The sequence below is a fragment of the Parambassis ranga genome, chromosome 2, assembly GCF_900634625.1.
Source record: "Parambassis ranga chromosome 2, fParRan2.1, whole genome shotgun sequence".
Taxonomy (NCBI): domain Eukaryota; kingdom Metazoa; phylum Chordata; class Actinopteri; family Ambassidae; genus Parambassis; species Parambassis ranga.
In genome coordinates, this window is record NC_041023.1 from 17,835,617 (window position 1) to 17,862,237 (window position 26,621).

Below are 26,621 nucleotides of genomic sequence, written 5' to 3' on the forward strand. Positions count from 1 at the left end.
ACTTGTTAAATGCGTGTGTCTCACTTTCAATGCATGAGACTTGAGAGACCTGCAGCCACACTACTTAAGAGAAAGAGTAGTGATTTACGTAGGCCCGCCTCTCATGGTCCACAACAGAATAGACAGCGCATTGTGTTTATTACCGACAGCGAACAAATACACACTGGCACGTGTGGTACTGGCCACTGGTACGAATAAACACGCACAGGCATGTTACTATATTTATTTCAGGAACCTGACTGTACAGAAAATCCAAAGTCTGTAACCTGTGAACCAAAACTGACAATATTTCAGAGCTCCCCCTAAAGGTCTCAAAGTGAGGGGAGCTTGTGTCCTTTTTTGGCTGGTGCAACCTACTTTTTAGTCCAGAAAATACGGTAACTGTCTGTCCCAAAAAGACTTTAGTACCAATATGACTCTTGTATAAAACAATTACAGAGACAGACCTTCTTTGCCTGTGAGTGCTGCATTCCTCATGTTTGGACTGTATCCAAGGCAACAGAGACTGGCACCTTGTCCTCACAATGCTTTTAGTTCAGGGAGGATTACACTGTAACACTTATCCCTAATATCTACAGCCTGGTAGCTAGTAGCCAACACAGTGTTTTACAGCAGCAGGTGTGAAAATATCTTCTTGAGTGTTTTCTTGTAAAGTTGCCAGGAGTGTTAAAACTTTCACTGCAACAGGAACAAAAGCACAGTCTGTATATACTGGAAGAATGATGAGAGTCCCAGTTGGGGACATCAATAATTTTTTTTTTGCAAATGCACAGGCAGGATGACAAATAGGAGATGAAAATGTGCTAGATAGATGACACACAAAGCATGCGGTGCTGTGACTGATGTTGCTATTTAAGCCGTGCACGTTCATAATTAGGTGATTTATGGTGGTCATTGCAGATTCACTGACAGTCCTCCAAGTTCCTGTCCATTCTGCTACCTCGCCACAATATCATCTGACCATTTATCTCTCAACGACCACACCTACAGGAGAGTGTTTGGTGGATTTATCTGCCACTTATACTGGATACATAAAACTGAGTGCTTGCACTGTAGCAGCTACCGCAGTGGGTGTTTTACTCATTTATGTCAGCATTCTTATGTAAAAGTAGATTGGTAATATGTGTACAATACAAGTGAAGTGATGAAGTGATTAATATACACTGGTCCCTCACTATAATGAGGTTCACCTTTCGTGACCTCGCAGATTTTTTTTGTGCAATTTTTCATGTTTTTTTTTTTTTTTTAGTGCATTGTGTTCTGCCTCCTGATTGGCTATAGACAATTGTCAATCAATCTCTTCCTTGCCGACTCTCCTGTACAGTGCAGAATGCGTACTGAATCTTGGTTGATCTTAGGTTTAATTCTATAATACTGGACTTATTTTTCTACGAAGGTTTAAACTTTGAGAGTGTTTAAACAAGAGAGAAAAGTGTGAGAATGTTCCTGCCTGTCTGAGAAAAGTGTCTTAAAGGTAGGCTAGGAGATTTTGAAAATTCACCCCGAACTCACCCCGAAGCTACGCCTCCCAATCACATGGACGCGAATTACCTGAAGACGAGCTGCGGTCTGTGACTTTGGCCATCATGCTCGTACCTCTCTGGTGTGCGCAGAGCAGGAAGAAAGTGACAACCAGCCAATACTCCACACAGGGGCACCTCGTAGGATTGGCTGATGTTTTTAGCGTTTTATAGCTTCCACAGATGATTAATATTCTTCTTTTTAATGTGAAACTGCCGAACTAATTGGTTGCTATCAGATTGTAAAGAGAAGTTACACTAATTTAACAAAAAGTGCATCAGAATGAAATCTCCTACCCTACCTTTAAGTGTGTAGTGAGGGGTTTTACAGCATTATATCATCTATATTAATTGCAAAAAATAAAACTGACTAGTTTGCGAATTTCGCCTATTGCGGGTTATTTTTAGAACGTATTTTCCGCAATAAACAAGGGACTAGTGTACCTTTGTCCATTTTGGAATATAATAATTATTACTGTACTGTTCTATTAAATACAATTAAAATACTGACTGAAAAGAACCACTGTAAAAATGTGTGAAAAAGTTCTAACATTAAGGTCAGAATTCTGAGGTTATTTAATTTTTCCCCCTCAATATAGGCCAGGTTATGAGAAAAAATAAAAATTGAGAAAACAAAATCAGAATTCTAAGAAAAAACTAAATACTAAAACTAAACTAAAAACTAAAAAAGTCTAAATTTTTGAAAAATAATTATGCTAATAAACAAATTCTAAGAAAAGGTCTAAAAATTAAGGAATGAATAAAAAAATAACATTTCTGAGAAAGGACAATTTCCAGAAAGAAAATTCCAAAGGTCCAAATCCAAAAAAGTAGCTCTAAACCATATTTAACCCATCTCTCTCTTTCTCTTTTTTGTGTTTCAGGTTTAAGGAAGTAGCGCTTCCTGTGGTTGTATCACCATACACACATACAGTACATGCCAGCATGTTTCTACTGTGTATATTCAGGTTTATTATTTGATCCACAACAACAATAGAATCTAATGTGTTGTACATTGCAATCCACCTTCATTAAATAACCAATCAGCCACAATGGAACATGTTGGCAGGTGATTGCCATAGAAACAAGAAGCAGGAGACAGCTTGTACCTCCACAGTCAGCTCTGACTTCATGGCAAATGACAGGTCAATCAGTTAGTGGAAAATGAAAGGATTTTATAAACAGCAGGGTTTTCACGCTGCCTTACAATGTGGGATTGATGCACCTTTTTTTCCCACCATAACCATTCTTTGTTGAACATTTGCAGTGTCATTTATGTGTGAAAGGAGCTTCTGTGTGGAGGGAGGGATGGAAGAGATTATTTCGATGAAGCAGTGATGGTACCTGACCGAGGATGCTCCCCAGCAGAGTCCACATGGCCTGGCCTTCACTCCGAAGCTCTCCGTTCATATTCAGCAACTCCTCCAGGCACTCGCAGAGCTACAGGAGTGAGAAAAGACAACATGACACAAGGACACCACCTGTTAGCACACCAGGTCTAAGTCTAGTCCCTTCCGGTGTACTCCATTTACACTTATAATACCAAAAAAAGAAAATGATGCCGCTTTGAGAGAAAGGCAGGTGCCAAATTGCAGCACAGGCGTCACATCACAGGTGGACTGAAACTGACTATAAAACATAGCTTTATAAGTGATAGAAAGTTGCAGTGCTAATGTAGAAGGTTAACCCCTTCAATCATTTTGGTAGTCAGTGTTGTGATGAGCTTTGTGTCATGGCTGAAACCTTGCACTGGTCTCTACGACTACATATCAGTCACAGTAAGACCTGTAATGACTCCTCCGCCAGCATTTCCTCCAAGGCCAAAGACATGTAGGAGCAACTCGGGCAGCACAATTAGCAACACACACTCCATTAATAATGCTTAACATGCGCGGCAGCAGACTGAACGCAACATTAACTCTTGTGACTTTTACTCTGCCGTTGTATTCCGTTCCTCATGTTGACAGATGGAGCGGCAGCCTCTTCGCAGAGGTCGCATGTTGGAAGAGAGGAAGGCACGCGCAGGATTCCTGAAGCCAATTCAACCGTAAAGCATAGCAAATTCATCTAATGTGGTGAAACGGTTAACATTATATCTTAATATGGCAATGAACATATTGTCACTCAATATCCCCAAATCTCAGCTGAAATTCAGATTGCACATAAGGGATTATTTTGAACGATGCCATAAAACACAATCCACCCTTCATAATGTAGGTAATGTTACAGAGGTTGTGTGTCGTGAAGCCTTGTAGCTAGGGCTGTGTGATTTGACGATAAATGATCGTGAAGGATTTGAACGTATCAGCGATCTACCAGAACGGACAGATCGTTTTATCGTCCATAGAGCACGTTCTATTAATTGTAGTTCTATGTTCGCGCAGACGCATGAGTTTTTTCCCTCGGCCAACTCTCAGTGCGCTTAATGTGAACACGACCAACCAATGACAGCCTCCCTGTTCGGAAGCTACGGCTGAAAACGAAAAGAGAACGGAGCAACTGGTCCCTAAAACGAACTCCACCTTTATGTTCGGTACTGGTTCTGTTTCTTCTAAGCCCGTGTGGGTGTGTGCGCGCGACATGTGTCGCAGTGGAAGGGCCACGTGTATGAATGTATTAAATGCTACGAGCACGTAGCCCACCTCTCTGAACATTAGCAGCTCGTTATATTCAGGTTCGCTGCTGTTTCTGTCCTCAGCAGCTCTTCTAAACCTGTGTGTGTGTGTTTCTGTGTGTGTGTGTGTGTGTGTGTACATCAGATGCAGACAGAGGCAACAGCTAATGACGTCACCGAAACAATAACACAGGCATTTGATGAAGAGGCTCCATATGAGGACTCTAGTAAACGGTGGACAGAGCTGACAGCAGCAGCTCCGTTTGTCCTTAGATATGATTCCCATTAAAGTTTGATCATGTGTTCTAAATCACATTGAACTTTAGGAGTTACTTAAGTCTCAATACTGTATTTATTGTTTAACCTTAGGAGGCACACTTCAGTCTGTTTAAATGACTGTTGAATAATACTTTACAGAACTACATTAGTCTTCTTTTAACCTATTTGAAATAAAACCTGTTCTGTAATTGTTATTTTCATGTGTATTGAAAACTAATACTGAGTGCACGAGTTGTCGTTTGCCTTTAAAATCTACTGATAGATAGAGGTGACAGTAGGCTACCTGAAGTCATTTACACAGAAACATGCAAATTAGTGTCAATGTAAAAACAAATCGTGATAAAATCGAGATCGTGATTTTATCATTAAAGAATCGTGATATAAAATTTTTGCCATATCGCCCACCCCTACTTGTAGCTCAAGGTAATATTTAAAAGCAGACATTGGACAGAGATTGGGAAGAGAAGGACATGGATTAGATTAACCCACAAAGAGAAATGCCACTTCCTCTCACGTCTATGTGGCTATTGTGGTCCATGCTCACCACAATAGGATTATCACTAGCCTGTGCTAGTGGGGGAGAGAGATACTCCATCCATCCATCCAATATCTGAACCCGCTTCATCCTGCAGTGCAGGGTCACGGGGAGAGAGATACTCATTTTTCATTATGATGATTACTGTATTTTCTGGACTATAAGTCACACTTTTTGTCACCCTTTTTGGCTGGGTATGCAACTTATACTCAGGTGAGACTTATATATTAAATATATAATTCGTTAGCCTTGTGTCCTGACGTCTCATTACAAATATAATGGCAGCTGTTCTGTCCCTCTCTTGATGGTTCTCTTCCACCTCCAGCTTGTCCACCCTTTGCATTTGAAGCATAGGTGACGCGCACGTTCATGGAACGTGTGCTTGCAGCTGAGCCTCAGACCTCACCTGGCAACAAGGAATTCTATTTTCTGATTGGCCGATAGGTCGCTAATTCAAAACAGGTATATGAACGCACAATAGTCTGCCTTTTACTCATTTACGGGATGTTTATAGGTATTTCTGTGCGGTGAAGCTAATCATTTCTCCACGTGAGAACTTGTTGAAATGCGTGTCTCACTCTCAATGCCCTGCAGCCGCACCATTTAAGTTAAGAGGAATTCAAGAGGCAACGTTGCGCTAAAAACGTAGTGATTAACGCTGGCGCAACTAATCCTAACAATTATATTAGCACAAAAAAATATTAGATTGATCACCTGCTTTGTTCTGTTTGAGCACTTGACTTTCACTACAATCAGCCTGCCCTCTGAAATAATGATGATCTGTGTGTTTGGACTGTGTGGCTCACCTTGTTGTACTCAACATGCAGTTTTTCTTGCTCGCTCTCCATCTTGTCTTTTAAGTTCTTCTGCTCAGAGATGTTGTCCTGGATCTGGATCATTCGCATGTTCCGCTCTGAATATCAATGGGACAAAAATCAATAGCACGATCACAATCTATATACATTTAAAAAAAAAAAAAAAAAAAGCACATGAGAGAGTGTACTGATGGCAGATAGGCGATGTGCTGCAGGCTAATGGAGTATGCTCTCAAGGTTATTGACATGGTGCCATTTATTTGAGGGGAAACTGCCTTTGCATTTACAAAATAACCACTGAGCAGAACAGAAATACATGTTTGCATGCTGTTTAGCTTCCTCACAAACTTATCATTATGTTTCCCAGTATAACCCCTGGACTTTGGATCTAACAAATAAAAATGTAAGCTTATTAGTAGAAAAACATTCACTGATGCTTTAGGTGCTTATCAATCAGTAAGTGCAAGAAGCAGAAGGCAACCATTTGCGATGCTGTGAGCAAATGTAGCTCAGTGAAAGCTCTTCTTTAGGCAGCTCTGGAAGGAGAACAAAAGCGTCTTCCTTGTTGTGGCTTCATTTTTAATTATAGGCCAATCTAAAACAGTCAAAGGGAAGCCACTACATCGCATGCGACAAACGGGTTTCCTATTTAAATCACTACATAGACATTTTGTAGTTTTTGAGGGTCAAAATCAGTTCATAATCCTTAATATTACTTGTAAAAATTGTGTCATTGGTTGGACAAAACTAATCTTCTGACCTTCGCAGCGAATCGAACAAACAAACGAAACAAATCAGCTACTTAATCCTACAGGGATTATATGATATATCAGCCAACATAAGCCAATCACAGGCAAGTATAATATAACCAAACTTAGTGGCAGTCACAACATAAACTCTCAATTATGTATAAAACCTATTTAATACTATATATAATATACTAATTTTACATTAGTATATAGGTATTAAATAGGTTATTTAATAGGTTATTAAAAAATACATTCATTACAGTAATGACCAAATTGCTTGTGTTCCAGGGGTGGGAGGAGAGTTGATGTAAAATAGTTACATTTTTTGTAATCTCTTGTTGTCTTGTCTAGTCTTGTTGCTGTACATTTATAGTTGTTTATAAAGAGAAATTTGATGAAAAATTTTTTTTTTTACTTTTCATGGTAATACACACTGTTCTGAGCATTTATAACATATGTGCCAGATTTTTAAAGTTATATTTTATCTGTCAAGAAAAACAGGTAAAATAATACAAAGAACATTTTCTGACAGAATCATTAAAAAAAAAGAAGGCAAGCTGTTATAATTTTAGTAGTGAAAGGGTTAACCAAAAGAAGACTTTGCCAACAGTAGTAACTAAAACCCTGCCGTTTCTCAATAATAGTCACACAGCATAATACTTTTACTTATCTTAAAAAAATGCACCTGTGCTAATCAGCTGCCCGATAAGCAAACTTGCAGCAGCAGAGTAGGTCGTATGTCTCTTGGTATCCACTAACATCATTATGATGTCACAGTGAAACTGGTCCTACAGTCTGACACCAGTTATTATACTGTATTTTGATTAAGCTGTGATGACATTTAAAACCTGGATTATTTTACTTGGAAACTATTGGAACCATTTTTTATTCTAAATGCCAGATTAATATCATGAATCTTCAAAATTGACCCTAAAGTACCAGTACCAGTGGAAGGCTTTAAAGGCTTCAGTTCTTAATCCTTTCTTTATCTACAGACATCTAAAACATCACTTTACAGTGTGGGGGGAAAAAAAACAACTTCTCGCCAATGACAATAATTGTCAGGTTCTCAGCTGAATTTCTGTCTGTAGTTTCTAAGTTTATTTTTCTTCCCACAGTGACTCAGTGCAACACAACACAAAACACAGATGACTCTAAGATGACTATGATTTTCCTCACCCAGGTAGTAGTTGACGAAGTCTGCTGTAAGAGCAGGCTGCTTGTGTTTCCTGCGTCCGTCCATGCTTGCGTTGGTGTCGGATGTGTCAACGGGAAAGATGTCGGTGCTGATGCCCATCAGTTCTGCCTTCCTCATGAGTTTTCTGATGGCTGAGGCACTGGAGGTCAGAGGTCGCGGCAGCTTCTCCCGCGGCACCCACGCCTGTGGCCGCGTGTTTCTGGACAGTTCCGCTTTCGCCCTGTACTGCTGCAGGCGGGTGGTGATTCGAGCCTACGTGTTTTGACACATGAATTTGTAGCTTATCTCGTGTGTGTGTGTGTGTGTGTGTGTGTGTGTGTGTGTGTGTGAAGTCATACGGGGCAAACGCAGACAGATGTGCGATGAGTTGAACTTACCTGCGCCTCAGGAGTAAGCTGTTTTTCTCTCTCCTGCAGAGAGACCTTACAATAAGACTGTAAGGCAAGGTAATTCTTCCTTTTCCACTTCCTGTCGAAGCGGTCTGCGTGCTGCTTGCAGTATGCGAAAAAAGGATCTGCAATATCCTAAGGGGATAAAGACAGTAATTAGTATAGGAAGAAACATTATTTCAACCAGCGCTTACAATGCTGACCTTCCGTCACAGCAGGAAATTGAACTTCATTTAGAGGTTTGTACTAGAGTTATTTAAGTGTTAACTACTGCAGTGGGCAGGCACTTTTATTAATACAAGCTGAAACCTATATGGTAGATTGATAAATAGCTCCACCATACTTTAATGAATGAATGATGAAACTTATTAGCATTAGCACATCAGGGTTTCCCATACATAGACCAAATCGTGGTGGGCCGTTACACAATCAACACCCGCTGCCACAAATTGATTTCATGTGATTTTAAAATATAGCTATCCTACTGTTCATTCAACTCCGCTCGACTCTCTCTCTCCCTCTTTATTCACGCACACACACAAGCATACATGCCTGCACACACACTGACAGCTGATTCGTCCGCTCCTCCTCTCCATGCGCAATGTCTGACACCTATAGACTATTGAAGGAAAACCCGAATCAGCAGATATTTGCACAGAGAAGACGGTCAGCGGTATTGATATTGGAACGTCACGCAGCCTGATTCAGTGTAGGCAGAGCTGGTAACACAGAAAACCATTAGGCGATTTAAGGTGAAGCGCGGTTACAGTTGAGATCAACTACGGTACATGCCTATAGAATAATAACACTAACAGCTGTTTTCTTATTCGAGTTAGTTGCCTTGACTGAGGCCAGTGTTGAGTTCATAGTGTAAAATAAAAACCTTCGGCTTCAGCTGTTTTTGTAATCCATTCCTTGAATGACAGAATCTAAAGATTAGAACTAAAGTAAGCCCAAATTCAACTTTAATTTGAATTTGAGTATTTAAAAGATACGTCGTCCTCCAATATAAAGTGCAGGTATTTGTATGAGTAAACTAATTCTACTGGCCTGTAATGTATGGAGTTGAGGTGGGGGAAGACCCAGGCAGGGCTCCAGTAAAAAATGAATTTGTCTTATCACTCAGAAATAACTGAAAGAATTAAGACTGAACCATTGAATCCATAGAAAATGCTTCTTGTAGCTTTAAAAATTGTAATCAGATAACACAGAGTTGTGTTGTGTTCATTCTGTAGATCTTCCAAATATTTTGCTGAATTGTTGTCTTGCGAAACTGTGAGCTGATATAGAGTTTTGTACTGAAATATAGCAGCCAACAAAATGAAAATGAACACTATAAATATAAATGTGACCACTGGCACACCAGTTTAACTATTATCAGTTCTTAAAAAATAAATAAATTTGAAAAAAATTGATACTTAATATAAAGTACAAAATACGACATAGAGGGCACAGTAGTGTCTGTTTGTATCATGCTGCCTAGCTTACAGGATAAAAACTAATGCTGCTGGAAATGCCTGGAAATCATGTTAACAACGTGTTATTACTAAGGAATTATACAACTTATACTACCTTGTACATATAGGTAGTGTGAGCATTTGAAACCTCTGTGCAATACAGTATGATCAAAAACGCACAAGCCGATCACTTCCTACATAAAAAAACACTTCAAACAAAAGGATCGCCTGAAATTTTGGAGGACTAATAAGTCCATAGCTAGAGATAAAACATCATAGAGCTTCCTTGATTCATTGTTACACAAAATCACTGATAAGGCAGAAATGCTTGGTTGTTTTAACAAGCATTTCATTGCCTTCTTTGATCCATTTCTTGCAACATTACTCATGAGGCCCTCCCCCTGCGGTTTATTCTGATGGTCATGTAATAGAAGGCAATGAAGCCTTTACTTTAAATACACTTGGAGAGGTTCAAAGGTTTAGACATCAGAAGATCAACAGATCCTGATAATCTGAAGTTGTAAAGCTAGCATCTGATGGCATTATACTACTGTTAATATATCTTTTTAATTGCTATCTGCAATTAAAAAATCTGGTATTGTTATAATGTTTATTAGGTTTGTTAGTAATCATGTGAGTTGTATCCAAATTCAAAATCAGCCTATTAGCCTATTTTGGACCCTTTCCACATGCTGCACTAGCCAGCTCAAGCACAACAGACAGTACATGCCTGCAGTGGATAGGGGTGGTGGTCACTAGGAATCCCCCTGTGGCACAGCAGTCAAAAAAAAATTGTGTGGTGAGTGAAAAGGACCCAAGCATAGGCTTGACTTTTCTGGGTGAAACCCTGCAAGAGTGATGTGAAAACTTGGTATCTTGTATCCTGCAGTAACTTTTGAAATTGAAAATATTTGCATATTCACGGTTTCTGGATTTTGTACATTGAGGGAGGAGACGCACATGTCATTTTAACACTTTCAAAGCAGGTAATTAAAGCTTTTTATAGAAGAAATAAAAAAAAGAAATCCCATTTATTCAGAAACTCATTCTTATTCAGTGAATTTAGTTATCAGAGTAATTTATACATCTGTGAACATTTATCTGAGTCATGATACAAAAATATCTTTCTGACAGTCCTTAAACAGTAAATCCAATCACAAAATGTTTCATAATGTTGCTGCAAAGCCTGACAACCCAGAATGTGTGGTATCTTGAGTGGGGGTTGTGTCATTTAAATCTCACTATTTAAAAAAAAAAAAAAAAAAAAAAGGTACTTGAATGCACCACATGTAAGATGCAGTTTTGTGAAGAGAACAAGACCATATCTAAGGTTAGTATTGTGACATTTTATGACTTTATCCCATTTTTAATAATACATTATTCAAAAATATAAGTAAGAGCCAGTTATGGGTTAATTCATTTGTAATAATAATTTAGTTAACATGGTGGAAATAATTTATCAAGAATTCATAAAGATGGTATTGCTAGAATGCATAATTTAGTAATGAAAATATTTTAAAAGAACTTACAAAGTTTGTACGTTACAGTCAGATTGCAACTAGAGATGTAGAAAGCAACACAGTTTTTGACCGAGCTAAACCGAGTGTAATGTACTGTATTTTTTGTGTTTTTTCAGTAAACTATTTTTTTTATTCTGTCTTTTTTTTGGCAAAAGTGGTACAGAAGAATTTGCACAGGAGTGTCACTACATAAACCATTTTCACAAGATTCTAAAAAAGGGGAAAACTTTCCTGGCGGAACTAGGGAGCCATAATTATAATAATAGTTAGTGTGCACAGTAAAGTACAAAAACGGGTGTCAGTGTCAAAATGCAAATAGTTTCTAAAAAAATATCTAAGCATGTGGAGCTCACATTTTTCATGACACTTTTCAATTTAATGTAATTTTTGTCTTTATTACTGTGCACTGTGTGTAGTTACACTACCGTTCCAAAGTTTGGGGTCACAAGTAGGGTTGGGTGGTATCCAAATTTTGACACCGTCAAACAGCCTCCACATTTTACCCCGGTGTACGTGAATACCGTGCCGTGCACCCAAAGGTCTCCAAAAGTAAAATATATTATACTACTGAAGTGAAACTGAAGATTCAACCACACAAGACATCAAATAAAATATGTTTAATATTTGATCCTTATCTTCTATATAAGTACATTGCATTTTTTTTATTGACGGTATTAAAAATGATACCGTCACTGCCTGTGTGCCCCGCCGGTATACCTTAATACCGCCCAACCCTAGTCACCAGGCCAGTTCTATAGCTTCTCTGATCAGCAGAACAGTTCAGCTGTGCTAACATAATGTCACAGGAGTTTTCTAATCATCAATTAGCCTTTTTACCACGATTAGCTAACACAATGTACCATTAGAACATAGGAGTGATGGTTGCTGAAAAAGTGCGTCTGTATACCTTTGTATATATTCATATTCTTTGTATATTATATCAGCCTTTTGAATGGTAGTGTATTGTGCTGCCAATTGTGCCCTATGCTGCAATGAAAACTGAATTCAAACTGACCTAAATGTTACAGTGAAAACAGTAAGTGCTCGTAGCCCAGAGGGTTAGCAGCATCAAACCACTGTCTAATAATGTGCCCTTAAACCCCCCTTACCTCCTCTGCTGCAGCCTCAGACAGGAGCCCCTCCCTCTGTGCACAGGTGACGTGAAAGTAGGATCGACACATTCCTGCGTCACAGCTGATACACACGCCGGTCCTTGCGAATCGAGCGTCCTCGCAGAAACTGCACTCCTACGGAGTCAAACAGCGTCAAAGGTTCAAGTCGCCACCAGCTCCAACCGCATTCTAAAATCTAAACCCTAGCAGGACGTCAGTAAATCATAATCCGTCCCATCTTTGCATCAAGATGAAAGAACTTACCTTGGCCCCATATTTTGAATAATTCATCTCTGTGAGCGTCACCGGTCGCAGTTTATCGATGTCTCCAAACGCTACTCCAGGAACGTAAAGTGCACACACCACGTGCACCCATCTGAAAATCCAATGAAATAGGTCTGTTAAAGAGAAACTGCAGTACAACAAGACATTAGTATAAAAAATCCTGAGCTGAAAATGTTACATGAAGAAAAGGTGGCATTTAAAAAAAAACGTATCGATTCTAATGGCATAAAAACTGATTAAAATCTATGGCTGTAGTTTATTTTTTGCATTTAGTGCAGAGTTACTGCAGACAATGAGAAACTTAATATCTTGAAATTGGCTGCAGATACTATAAAAATGGGACTCATAGATTTATGTAGCCCCACACTCTGCCTACAGTTTGGTGTGAGACAATTTCAAATGCGGACTTTAGGGAAAGAGAATCCGAAGTCCAATATAAAGATATCCATCTCTAGCAAGCAACCGCTTCACAGTTTAATTTGCTGTGTTTTTCATGCTCTAGTGAAGTAGTAAATTCGGGTGCAGGCTGGCTGAGGAGCACTATCAGCGATAACGTGGCTGAAGTCTCCACGCTTCACATAACACACTCTTTTCTCTCACTCCTTTTCTTCCTCTATCTCTTCTCTTCCCTCCAACCCCCTTTCCTCCACCACTTCTCTCTCTCTCTCTCTCTTCTCCTTAATCCAACTTCCCTCTTCTCTAGCCCGGCACTGAATATACGTGCAATTTAGAGCAGCATTTTTTTGACCAGCTCAGGTCATTAGGCATTATTTGTTTCTGAACACGTTCCACTCGCTGCCTCTCTTAAATGATGACTGACCGCCGGGGTCAACTGCGCTAGTGTATCCCACCTCCCGGCGTCTGTCTCTTTGAAGATGCCATCCTGGTTGGGGCAAAGCTCGCAGCTGGGAGTCACGCCGTTCTTGCAGGCGTCGCAGAACCAAGGCTCTGTCGAATTCTCCGAGGCTGAGCTCATAATGGAGTCGCTCTCGCCATCCACGCCGTAACACCCTGAAAAAACGCAGACCGGCGGGGAGATATGAATTACAGTGTTCATTAAAGATAACATCAGTCATCCTGTTTTCCGTGTCACTGCCTTCATAAAAGGGCAATAACACGAACATCAAGGAATGTCACTACCCTCAGAAGACTAAGTGGCATGCTATCAAAGCTGCTCCCATGAGGATAGTGTACTCAGGTGTGTGTGTGTGTGTGTGTGTGTGTGTGTGTGTCAGTTTTGAGTTCCAAAAACACAAACATGAAACAACATGTTTTGAGTGCACAGTTGCAGGGTTCCTGTAAACGTCAAACTACAGGCTGTGAAATGAAGCCAGCACTAAGTGTCAAAAGCTCCCATTAGACCTCCATGTGAAATGTCCAGCTTTACAGCAGAAATAAACGGGTTTAAAGCCTTTTGGTCTCTATTGATAGTGAACTTATTTATGACAACTGTAAGAGGTGTGAATATTTGTTACGTTTTTATTTGAATTATGGCCTTAATGTCATTGATGATGATTAAGGGTGTAGCCACTTAGAAGAGTGGTAGACGGGTGCCAACTCAAACTACACACTTCCTACTTCTGGCACCTTAGTTTCACCTGCTCTCCACCTCCTTTACCTGTAGTTGGACTACCTTGGGAGTTAGGGGCAGACTAGCACAGGGACTGTTGGAGCTTCCCACACTAAAAAAACATTCTGTCTGACTGTTTGACATTAGCCAGGTTTCATTTTAAAGAGGATTTTTATGCTGTAGTTATAAATACACACTCTATTTCCAATTAAAAGGCTGCAAATACAATACATTGTAAGAAATTACCCAGATTATAATAAAGAAGAATGAGTCTGAGGTATAATTACCTTTTTAAGTTAGCTAGAGCACAACCTGTGGGTTAGCCGCAGATCTTGAAGGCAAAGGAATTTCTATAATACAATAGTATGAAGCCAGAACTACCTGATTCATTTGCATGAACAAATTTTTTTTTACTTCTAATGTGTATTTCTTTAAAGTACAGATAGTAGCAGATAATATTTACGGTACTAATAAAAGCAATGGAAGGAGACCAGCACACATTTACCTGCAGTCACTGATTTGTAACAAAGAGTAAAATCTGAACCATGAACAAAAACAGAAAAGAAAGTAGAAAACATAGCCAAGTACTCCCTCCAAGCTGTCAATCTGTTTTGGCACTGCAGCACCACAAATTGTACATTTATTTATATATATATATATATATATATATATATATATATATATATATATAAATATATATATATATATATATATATATATATATATATAAATATATATATATATATAAATATATATATATATATATATAAATATATATATATATATATATATATATATATATATATATATATATATATATATATATATATATATATTTATATATATATATATATATATATATATATGCAGCCCAGATAAGCAAGAAGAATTCCAGGAAATGCATTTTAATGTTGTCCTTCTTAATTTTCTGAGGTTGCCTAAACAATTACTTGGCTGATGCGGTTTCTATGGCAGCTATTACACTAGGCAAACGTGCTCTTCACTACCAATGAGGGCAGCAATCAGCACTCTGCCTTTCGTTGGGGGGAGATAACACTCCCAACTTCTAATTCAGTCAAGCAGCCTTCAGGCTTTTTTTTTTTTTTTTAGCAATGGGAAAGACTCGCAAATCAAAAAGCTCAATGTTCTGCAGGCCTGTCACAGGATGCCGCGCCACGCTGGGGAGTCGAGCAGCCCATCAAAAGCAAACACTGCAGTAGACAGAGTTTGTTTATTCAGCTCTACACTTTTGTTTGGTGGCTGCATGTCCTTTTTTTTGATTGAGAGACCATTTGCTGGTGTGTTATGGTGAATCCTTAATTTTGAACCCTGCTCTTCGCAGCCTGTGGGTGCTGAATCTTTACTTTTTTATAGGTTTCAGGTTTTTTAGGGGCAATTAAGTGACAGCTGACGCCTGTCCTGACCTTCAAAATGGAAGATGTATTTAGAATCTAAGACTTGAACGCAACCACCCCTCAATTTCTTCCACCTACTGTATGTGGGAAGGGCAGGAGGCTAACTCCTGCTAGCACCACTCAACATTTATTTTCTTAAAGAAAGGTATTACTGAAAAACCTCTGGCAACAGTTGGGCCGCTTCATCTTCACTGATTGGGCTTTGAACTGAGGAACTGGGGGGTTGTGAATGACCACCTTGCTGGTTTAACCGACTTACGGCTAAACCGTGGCACAAATCTTCGGTGTTCCTTTTGAACTGAGATACAAAGCTCAGACCGTTAAGCCACGGGTTGCTGGCTAATATGAGCTAAGCTGACAAAAAAGTGATGACTACAGGATAGCTTCATAATCCCTGAAGGAAAAGATTATCCTTGTCAGAAATGACGAGCTTGGCAGGAAAAAAAAGAAGGTAGAGTTGACTGAACCAAGAGAAGTACTTTTAACTGTATTGAGATTGAATAATAAAAAAAAATGTTTGCTTCCCTTCGAAAAAAGAATAAAAAAGTGAGAATATAAAATGATGTAAGGGAGTTGAAAACCTCACACAAACCCACCAACTGTTACTCAAACAGCATATTGATACCTCATAATTGCCTACAAATCATCAACTTGTAGCTATGCACAGTGCACACCAATCACACAAATATGAAAGCAGAGCGGAGACTCGCATTTAACGCAAATGTTTCCATACGGGCCTACAAGCAGCAAGATTTAAGTAGTAAGACTGGGATGCAAATAATGAGATTTTAGTCAGTAGTGACCTTGTGAATGTCTATGTAGGTTATCAGCAACAATTCTGTTGACTGATTGTTCCAAGTGCTTTAAAAAATAAAATACAAAAAATCGTAGTGCTTCAAAACCTTATCAGTTGCTGCTTTCCTGTGTGATAGGCTGTTACTAATTTAAAATAAATTTACATTATTATCAACAAATAAACATGTTTAAGCTATGGTACATAGCTCTGTAGCCATTTTTTTAGCATTTTTATGCAATAAATATAAAGACTTATGCCATATTTCCATCTATTTTAATGATAATTTTTTTATTGCAATATCAAATATCCACATTTTTGTCAACAGTGAATATTTTCAATTTCTTCATATCAAGTCTTTCTTGAAGTGGCATTACTGTATTAATATGTGTAATTAATTTGCAGTGTTGACATCTCTGGACAATCTCTGCAAAAAGCGGCTCTGCTGTCAGATACTAGCAGTCAATGTCACAGTATATGTCAATCAAAGGTAATTTCAAGACAATGCCAATATGTTTTTTAAAGCAACTACTGCTCTTTATTACACAACCCTGTTAAATATTTGGTTAATCGTTATATTTGGCAGTCATTGATTTCTAAAGAACAGACTGCTGCTAGCCAAAATTGAGCATAGGGTACAGACCCTATTCTAATCACTAGAGAGGATCGTGTCCAGTTGACAGGAAGACCCCTGGTATGATGCGCAGTGTCACCCTAATGTTGATACAGTGTACAATGAAAACAACAGTGAAAAGCTCAACAAAGAAAACATTATAGCCCAAATAACATCAGAGTTTTGGAATCAACACCAATGTTTTGGTAGAAAAAAGGCTGGTATCATGAATATATGTAAAATATAGTGACAGTATATCTGGATAACAAACTTGCCATGTAGTCATCAGGGACATGGCTATACTGTAGTTAGAATTGTATCTAAACTCCCTAGGTGATAAAAAGATAAAGAAATAACTTTTCCTTGATAGAACCATAAAATATAGTTCAGCCAGCAGCAGCATTTGTGCTAATGTTTGGCCTGCTGCAGCCATGCGCACAATTTTGTCAGAAGCAAAGAAGAGATAAAAGAAAAAAATGATGACAGCATATGTTAAAAACTAAAGCAAAAGAGACAATCCAACAGACATAACCAAAGGTTTAAAAGACAAAACGGGCTGCTGAAAAGAAGACTTTGAAAAACTTGATAGCAGAGCCGATTTCTAGACATAGTGCCTAAGGCTGTATGTGGCTAATATACAATAGGGAGGCAAACACACACGAGGGGAGAAGATGGGACAGAGAAGTGACAATAAATGACTGCAAATGACACAATGAAAAAGTCAATGCAGTAACCCCTGGAATCAATTCAGATTTTTATTGATATTTCAATATTGACTACTATAAAGAAAATGATCGTGACATGATTTTTTTCCAAACTTACACTGTGCGAATAGGCACAAGCAGTCGTGAAGCAGTAGGAAACACATTTGCCCAAGTTATTAGCATAACAGGAGGTTATCACAGGTCTCTAGACAAAGCAGATAATTCATTATTGATAACTCCTGACTAGTTTGCCTTAGTGTATTTTCTCCAACCTTAAATAGAGTTTTAAGATCAAACCCACTTTTTTCACCTTAACTGTTTATTAGAAGTGCCTTGCTACATGTTTGCTTATTTTCTTTTAAATAGGCAAAAACCCTGAAAAAAACATGTGTCAGCTTCCATTTTATAGCACAGTAAAGATACAATAGATGAAAAGGTCACTGTGGAAACACAGTTTTGCAATACACATACATAGAGAGACAACTCATTCATAAAATGTCTACCTAGAGGAAGAAGAAAGTCCATCCCATGTACAAGTGCTGCCTGAAATATTAAAGTCTACTGCTTGTGTAAGTAAGGCTGAACACAGCACAAGGTAACTTTATCAACACACGAATGTGTGACAAAAAGAAACATTTGGCATTCACAGACAAATGCAACCTGTGAAGAACCTGTGCTATGCTAATGATGTCTGCCTGTACGACTGTTGAGAGTCAGATAATCAAAAAGCGGGCTGGTAAGAACAAGGACTCTTCTGCATGGCTCTGTGTAGACGCTTTGCTCATTCCAGCTTTTGATCTCTCACCCAGGTCTTGTTCGACCACCTTTCATGTCAGTCTCTCTTCTCGTCTGAGAGGGAGTAATGGTGTCCGGACAGTACACCAGAACACAAGAACAAAGGGATGTGCTGAAGTTGTGGAGCAAGACTGACTAGTATGAGCTCCAGAAACTGACAGCTCATCTCTCATTGCTGGCATGAAGTCCTTGCTTATTTCACCTAGCTTTCACCTCAGACGAAGCCGTCTGTGATCCTAGAATGAGCTTGCATGTTATGTGTCCTACAAAAGGGGCAGGTAGTTGTAATCAGACTGGCTCAGGCATTCTCAAATAACTAATAAATAGCATTTGTTACACAACGACTTACTCTTTGCCTCATTCAAGAAAATATGTCTAGTCTAGAAGGTGATTGGTTGAGGGCGTCTATCCAAACGCTTCCATTGGGAGCTTATTCTGCATCCAATCGTACAGCCCCCTACAAATCCCACTGGCCAGACTTTCACAAAAATATTCCTCCATTAATGAACTGACGAGTCAGCCCTAATTTGTGAATCAAACAAACCTATTCATTTTACCACTACCAGCACGCATCCTCTATGTATCTCTTTACCCCAGTACTTCAGCTGTGATTATACAGAATGAAATGCATGCTGCAAAAACTACAAAATGACATTAATTTCGTACAAATCCTCAACAATTGTGCTTACTGGAGAAAAGGACGCATTCCCAGTGCCAACTTTCAGGTCAGAATAGCCTGCCTCAGCATAGCAGTTTTTCCATAATCAACCGGCTAGATCTCAAGGTGGCAGGATTCCAGCTCGGCTATGCTCAGTATAAATGCAGGAAAGGCCTGAACGATCAACATCACAGTGCAGCACTTAAAAAACTCCCTCAAACAATATCACTCACTGTTGGGAAAGAAATGTAGAAAACAGAGGTATGTGGTCAGTATGCTAGATGGTAGATCACCCATTCAGTTCATGTCTAAACTGAGGAAAGTGACCTGAGACATACATCCAAGCGCTATGCTGCGATCTGGCAATTGTATTAACCCTAAGAGTACAGTACATCCCTCCATTGTGAGCACAAATACATAGAAGTACCAAACTTATTGCTAGAATTAAGTTCAATATTTTACACCATTCATGTCGTTGGAGAGGATGGTAATCAATCAATCGATCAATCATAGTTTATGATCACTTTTTGTGACAAACACAAAGTGCTTTCCAGAAGTTAAAAAAAAAGAAGTTAAAGGACATGTGAATATTTAGTTAAAATGACAATACTAACACTTAGTATAAAAGAAAGGAAGAAAAAAAAGAAAAGTTATGAATATAACTTAATTAACTAAAAGCCAAGGTAAAGATAAGAACTGGCCGCAAGCGCCGTCGTTGCTCTCTCGCTCTCGTCTCCACTGCAAACCACTTGGTCTCCCATCTGCGTCTTTTCAGGGAGATTAAATGTGTCTCAGAGGAAGAAAATATCAACTAACCAAATGAACAAGATAAATTTAACTTTAGCTTCCAATATCTTTGCATTGGCCTATAGAGAACTGGTGGGGTCCCACCTTTACTTTACATTTTAGGCTATCAAATCATGTTTTCTACATGTCACAAGTGTGATGATAATAATTTCATCATACAATTTAAATGACTGACTCTAATTTATGCAAAAAGAAACGCAAATTATGTCATTGTTGAAATTTTTTAAATGATTCTAATTGATTAATGCCATAAAATTTGACTGCACATATTTTAGTTAACTAACACTAGGTGGCATGGTGTAATCATTAAATACATTTAAATGTATTTATCTCAGTTTTATTTGCATACTGTATTTTGATTTTCTTTGGCTAGAATGATTATGGCCTGTAATCTGCTAACTGGAATAGTAGCACCAAACTCTTGATATTTCACAAAAAGTGACGGCCCTTTGCTGCTTGGTACAGTGGCTAAAATCCAGTGGCTCATTCCATTTACAAAGAAATTAGGAAAATTACACTGAACTTCAACAACATTAAAATGTATCCCAGAAAATTTTTCTGTTGGGATTTTCTTTTTTAAATGGCAGGCTAATAATTAGCAAATGCAAGCTTTTAATGTGACAAAAAAAAACTGATGAGTAGCAGACTTCTGTAACATCAAAAGTCACAGGTAAGTCCATCACTTTTGGGGCTCCCCTGGAAACATGTCTGCTGTTGTTAGTGCTTTCAGTTTGATATTTGGTTGTGTTGAGAGTAACTTTTGCTGCTTAATATTATAATACCAATATTAAGGTAGTAGGCACTTAGTAAACCTGGAAATCAGCGCTTTGTTTTTTGTGCAATTAGTCTGTGTGTACTATATATACTCCTTATTGCCCATATTAACAGTAAGAAGTTCTCTTCTAAACTAATGAAGGTCTTATTTAATATCACTCACTTTATTTCTGGAGTTACATTCTAAGAAGTCGGTTTTATTTTTTTATTTTTTACAATTATTATAGATGTTTTAAGGCTGCAAACCCCCTCACTACACACTTTTTACACGGAGCTGTTGCCGGCGACAGAAATTGACAAACGTAGCTCTGGTTGTGTTTGCACTATTGAAAAAAGCTGAGAAACAGCTCTTTCATTCGCTATTACATTCATTGTGGTAACAACCACATTGTGTGTTTGCCAGGGGTGGGAGATTTGTTAAGCATAGGAGAGTTGATGCAAAATAGTTTAATTTTGTAATCTCTTGTTGTCTTGTCGCTGTACATTTATAGTTAAGTTTAGTAGAAATTTGATGAAAATTCAAATCCGTTTTTTACTTTTCTTGTTATTACACACTGTTCTGAGCATTTATAACACAATAACAAATATGTGCCAGCTTTTGAAAGTTATATTTCATCTGTCAAGAAAAACAGGTAAAATAATTAATACAAAGAACATTTTCTGACAGAATCATTAAAAAAAGAAGGCGAACTGTTATATATATGTGTAATATATATATTATACTGTTATAAAGTAGTGAAGGGGGTTAAACACTCTCCACTATCCAAAGATCAAAACCTGTTTTCAGTACACATTCTGTACTGTACAGAAGACACAGCACGGAGATTGATTGACAATTGTCTACAGCCAATCGGGACACAGAACACAATTACACAAAAATTACACCAAAAAAAAATCTGCAAAACCATGAGGCTGCATATTAACTGCCTTACCCTATTTGTAAGAAGTGTGATATGAGTGGGCTACAAGTTTGATACTGTCATTCAGTTTTTCATCTAACTTTAATATTTATCTTTTACAGCCAGCAGTAGTATTTCCTCTCTGACCTCTCTGAAAGCCAAGACAGGTCAAAGCTTGTCCTCTGGTGCAGCCATAATGTTATCAGCTAGACTAGCTCCACCATCTGCACCACATGTATCATTCTCACCAGTGTTGCTAGATTCACGTTCTGCATTTAAAAATGAGATACTTTAGCTGGATTACCTTTTTTTTTTTTTTTTAAGCAAATGCACAAACAAACTGGTCCACAGCATCATTACAGGTTCGAAACTCCTTTAAAAGAAGCCTCTCCTCTGTTTGCTGCCTTTAAATTAGTACGAGAGGAGAAATCACAGCACAGATAAAGTGAGTGAAAATTGGTTGTGTCACATTGATCCACCGTGCATGGTCAGCCTTAACTATGGATGCCTGAGGAGCGCTCCAACCAAAAAAAAAAAAAGATGACTCGCAATGTCATTGATTTTGCTTCTAAGCAGTCAGACTCGCTCAGCTGATAAACAGGAAGTCCACTCCCTCCTCCACCTCTGTTGGACAGTTTCAATAATGCAACAACACGAGATTATAAAGGAAAAAGAAATCAATTTGTCTTTTTATGTAATCAAATATACATTATTAATTTCCTTCTTGCTGTCGCTCAAACAAACCATGAGAAATTTTCCGACAATTTTCAAAGCAACATAAATAACTGTCTTTAGCCAAACCACCATCAAATACCCTACTGTATGTTATTTTTAATCATACTTTTTGACACTGCAGTAAGAGTGAAGACTTACATCGTTCTCATGAGTCATATGATAACAACTATAATTTGATATGACTCTCTAAAATAACTTTTTTCCAAGTCACTACTGTTCAGTGTTTCTTTGGAGGGCTCTACAAGCTTATGGCAAATCCAGTGCATTGTCATGGCAACACAGTGTCAACATAAAGGGATTTCGATGGGTGCACTGAGCTCAATGTCCCTCCAGAAATTACCTCAGTGGAGGTAACACCAGAGTAATTTTGCATTTGATAATTCTATGATGTAAGGCTGGCTAGTTAGTTAATCTTAATCTTAGTTCTTTCTGCCTGTTGTCCACTGAACATCTCTGCCACTAACCATAAAAATGAGTAGTTGAATGAAAGTGCACCATGTAAAGATGCCTAATAATTTTCTATTGTGGGATAATTTAAGCAGACATGAAAAAGCAAGGGAGTCCAATTAGGTCTCCCGATTCCAGTATGCTCATACACACAAAATTCCCCTAGTGGGATGTCATTTATTTATTTGCTTATTTATAGTTAACATAAATCCACACTGACATTTTTAAAATGTCAGTATGAATGTGCTCAACTTTTAATTTAAACCCAAACTCCTGACTTATCTTAACAGACAAAGAGTTTTTTTAATAAAACATCAAACATGACAAGTCAGAGAAGGCTGAGGGGGATATGACTGCAAAAAAAAAGTCAAATTAGAAAATCCATGAAGAATGCAGGGATCCGAACGTCCATTAAAGGGATGTGAATATTTTACTTATCTGTTTATCCCCTTTTTTTGGTAATGTGTGAGTAAAAATCACTCATTAACACAGCATTTGTTTGTGTTTACTTAGTCACTGAAACAGGGACTTTAAGATGCTGATTGCAATATTTGTGCATATAACTAGTGAAGTATAGGCACCAGCTGTAACTGTGAATAGTACAGTTTTTTTAGGTGACTGCTGCCTGACTGATGCAGAATCTTGCTCTGCATATACTTCTCCACCACCAGTCCACAGCTTACCTTCGTGCACAGTCACCCCGCAGTTGTCGCACTGGATGATCTCATCTGCATCCTCGCTGTTGTCTCCGAGACACACGCAGCAAATGAGGATGTGCTGTGTGCTCCAGGTTTGGGACCGATCCAGCAAAGCATCCTGGGGAATCAGGGAGCAGAGTCACAATAAAGCCACTTATCAACGCATCATTCCTCTGTTCTGACCACAGATCTGGTAACTGGCACTGAATACTGCATTCAATGCCCACAGATACTGTGCTAAGTCGATTACAGCAGATGCAGAAGCATTCTCCTGGAATCGTTTCGATAACATCTAAACCTCTCATTGGATTATACTGTATGTTGACTTTGTGACTCACATTGTGTTTTGGTATTATAGAGCTACCATACAACACGGCCAATGTGGACAGCTGTTGCCTCGTTTATCAGTGCAGTGTTTTAGATAACTAGATGCTGGAGAAAACTTTACTGCAGTGATCAGTAACCGATTGAAGTGAAAGTTCTAGAATTATAAAATCTGACCCAGAAAAACACTGACTAAATACACATGTAACACTTATATAAGTGGGTTACTTCATAATGGTTGGATGGATAGTTACCATTATGGCAACATTTGAAACACAAATACGTCACAAACGTGATTAAATCATTATTACGAAACATGTTTGCAAGGTAAAAACAACTCATGTAATGTTAACGTTGCTTTTGTGGGTGTTACAAGGGCTACTTCCTGTTTAAAAATTTGTGACATCACTTTAGTAGAATCATGTGAATGCGCATAAATTTCACCCTCACTAGGATTCAGCACCAGTTGTGGTGACTTTAATGTTGCAAAACAAGGAATTAATGCACTAAATGTTCTAATTATGTACTGTTATCCAACTAGAATAAATATAGAATAGAATAAGTATTTAAATATTCAGTACCAATGTGGTTTGATGTGGGTTTTACTACACAAAAGGGAAGTATGCTGCACTCACCTCATTGCCCTTTCCCTGGGACATGCTGTCATTGGTCAGCTCTTCATCAAAAGCACTGCTGCTCTTCGCCTTCTTCTTGGGTTTCTTCACCTCTTTGTCACTTTCACTGCTGCTGTTGTTGTCATCGCCATCTTCGTTGTCATCATCCTCTTCGTCGTCGTCATCGTCATCATCGTCGTCGTTATCGTCATCGTCGTCATCGTCATCACTGGCACTGCCGCCCTCCTCTCCCTCCGTGCCTCCTTTCTGAGAGGCTGCTTTGCCCTTCTTCTTTCCTGCAGTAGGCCTCCAGTCGTTATCATCCTCACTGTCGTAGTCATCCATTTCATTCAGCTCCTCCATGGTGGTGAAGTCCAGCAGGGGGCGGTTCCTACGAAAATTCCATTTCTTGGGCTCGGCATGGGACTCTTCAGCATTTGCGTTGCCAGACCCAGATCCAGACCCAGACCCTGACCCAGACGTGGAGATAGATCCTGTCGTAGTGCCTGCGGCAGGCTCCAATTCCGACGTCTTTTTGCTCTTGCGTTTGCCTTTCGGTGGGGTGGTGGCAGGGGCATCTTTGGTGGAGCTATCTGAGGATGGCTGCTGTTTGCTCTTCTCCTCATCCTCAGTTAAGTTATCCTCAACTGCCAAGTCTTTGGCCTCCTCATCATCTACGGCATCGTCTGCCGAAGCAGCGTTGTCCGAGTCACTTTCAGAGCCTGCAGCGCTGGCTTTAGACTCTTCTTCATCACTGCCATTCCCTGTGCCATCAGACCCTAGCAAAACACAGAGCAAAGAGTAAACACTTAATACATAACCTGTATGGCCTCAAAAATTGAAAACAACAACAACAAAAATCATCTTTTGTGCCATGCTTACCTGTGGCATCTCCCACTTCGAAGTCACTGTCATCTGAACTGTCATAATCCAAGGCATCTAAGAGAGATGCAGCAAGTGGCTTCACTTGCCGTCGCTTTAAACTCCGGTCCACTAACAAAAAAAAGTTGCAGAAATCATATCAGTCATAAAAGCTGCATAGGTGCACTGTACTCTACAGATACACTGCAATTACAGCTACTAATCCATCCATATCAACTGTCAACCACCATCCAACTTCTGAACAGTCTTGACTTTAAACTCTGGGGTTAAATAGATTACAAACGTAAACTTCAAGTAGCAGAAGAGCTCTGAGGAGCAAAACGTTTAATAGCTGCTGCCCATCCATTAGTCCTAGTTTCAAAATAATGAGTGGTTTGCTTATGGATAAAAGGCCCCAACACACTAAAGACTCCTTACATATTGGATTGTGGCTAACTTGTGCAGACAGGTGCAACACACGTGTCATTAGTTAACCAAAAGAGCTTGTATGAAGCTGGAATTCGGACCTGTAACGCCGCTAAAATACAAGCTGCCGCTTGCTTGGCTAGCTAACTGTTAGCAAACAAAGAGCCCCGCTGCGCTGTTGCAGCTGTCAAAAACTACACATGTTGCTCACTTACCAAACCTATAATTGCTATAATTTGCTTTCACCAAGCAGGACTTAGCGTTGACAAATCCAGTAACCCATTTACAGCAGTTGTGTGTCGATACCTTGTACCCTCGTCTGCAAAACAAGGTAGCTAATTGGGGTTAGCATTAGCTAATCACCCACGCCAAATTACGCCATTTTCATATTAATCTTCAAATCCGCCTTACGTGGATACAAGCGTTCACCCAAGGGCAGTGTGTCGGTTCTAGGGACACCAAGATAAAGCTGTAAACGCAACACGCTGCCTAAAACAGATGAACATTAGCATTATTAGTGCTAGCCACAAAGCATAGCAGGGATAGCTTAGCCGCTTGGCTGCTAACTAGCTGCAGTCTAGCTTGTTTCTATCGTAGATAAACAGACGTGGCGGTAAATACAACGAAGCAATATTCTGCTATAGCCTATAAAGAAAACAGAAAACTCACTTTTTCGTTTGTATGTACTACATGGATCAAGGCAGGTCTCCTTGCAGCAGCATGCTACTGTGTGTAGACAATGGAGAACACGGTGGTGACGTAGTAACGACTGGATGTTGTTGCCATGGGGACGGACGGTACTTGATGGTCTTATTTGGATGTAATGTTCAAAATATTATTGATTTCTGAATACACATCACTGCATTAATATGTTGATTAATAGTTGTACACTTTACCACTCATACATATACTGTATACTGACAGCTGCTCCCTGATCCTTCATGCCAGCTACACAGTATATTACAGGATGTATATTTCATATTTGTACTATATAGATATTTCATTTATAAATTCA

At 38.9% G+C, this 26,621-nt stretch overlaps 1 protein-coding gene across 3 annotated transcripts in view; it reads right to left on the reverse strand.

Moving 5' to 3' along the window:
• The window catches only part of phf14 (PHD finger protein 14), a 75,985-nt gene extending 49,612 nt beyond the window's left edge, over positions 1 to 26,373 (reverse strand). For all 3 annotated transcript variants that reach the window (XM_028399193.1, XM_028399192.1, XM_028399194.1), the window contains exons 1-11: positions 26,276 to 26,373; positions 25,202 to 25,312; positions 24,341 to 25,098; positions 23,367 to 23,499; positions 13,325 to 13,484; positions 12,453 to 12,564; positions 12,186 to 12,323; positions 8,088 to 8,234; positions 7,692 to 7,962; positions 5,755 to 5,861; positions 2,865 to 2,960 (exon numbers count right to left, since the gene is read on the reverse strand). In XM_028399193.1, coding sequence (XP_028254994.1) covers positions 2,865 to 2,960; positions 5,755 to 5,861; positions 7,692 to 7,962; positions 8,088 to 8,234; positions 12,186 to 12,323; positions 12,453 to 12,564; positions 13,325 to 13,484; positions 23,367 to 23,499; positions 24,341 to 25,098; positions 25,202 to 25,312; position 26,276 — 2,034 coding nt within the window. In that variant the 5' untranslated portion in view covers positions 26,277 to 26,373. The remainder of the gene's footprint in view (positions 1 to 2,864; positions 2,961 to 5,754; positions 5,862 to 7,691; positions 7,963 to 8,087; positions 8,235 to 12,185; positions 12,324 to 12,452; positions 12,565 to 13,324; positions 13,485 to 23,366; positions 23,500 to 24,340; positions 25,099 to 25,201; positions 25,313 to 26,275) is intronic.
• Between the last annotated feature and the right edge of the window lie 248 nt (positions 26,374 to 26,621).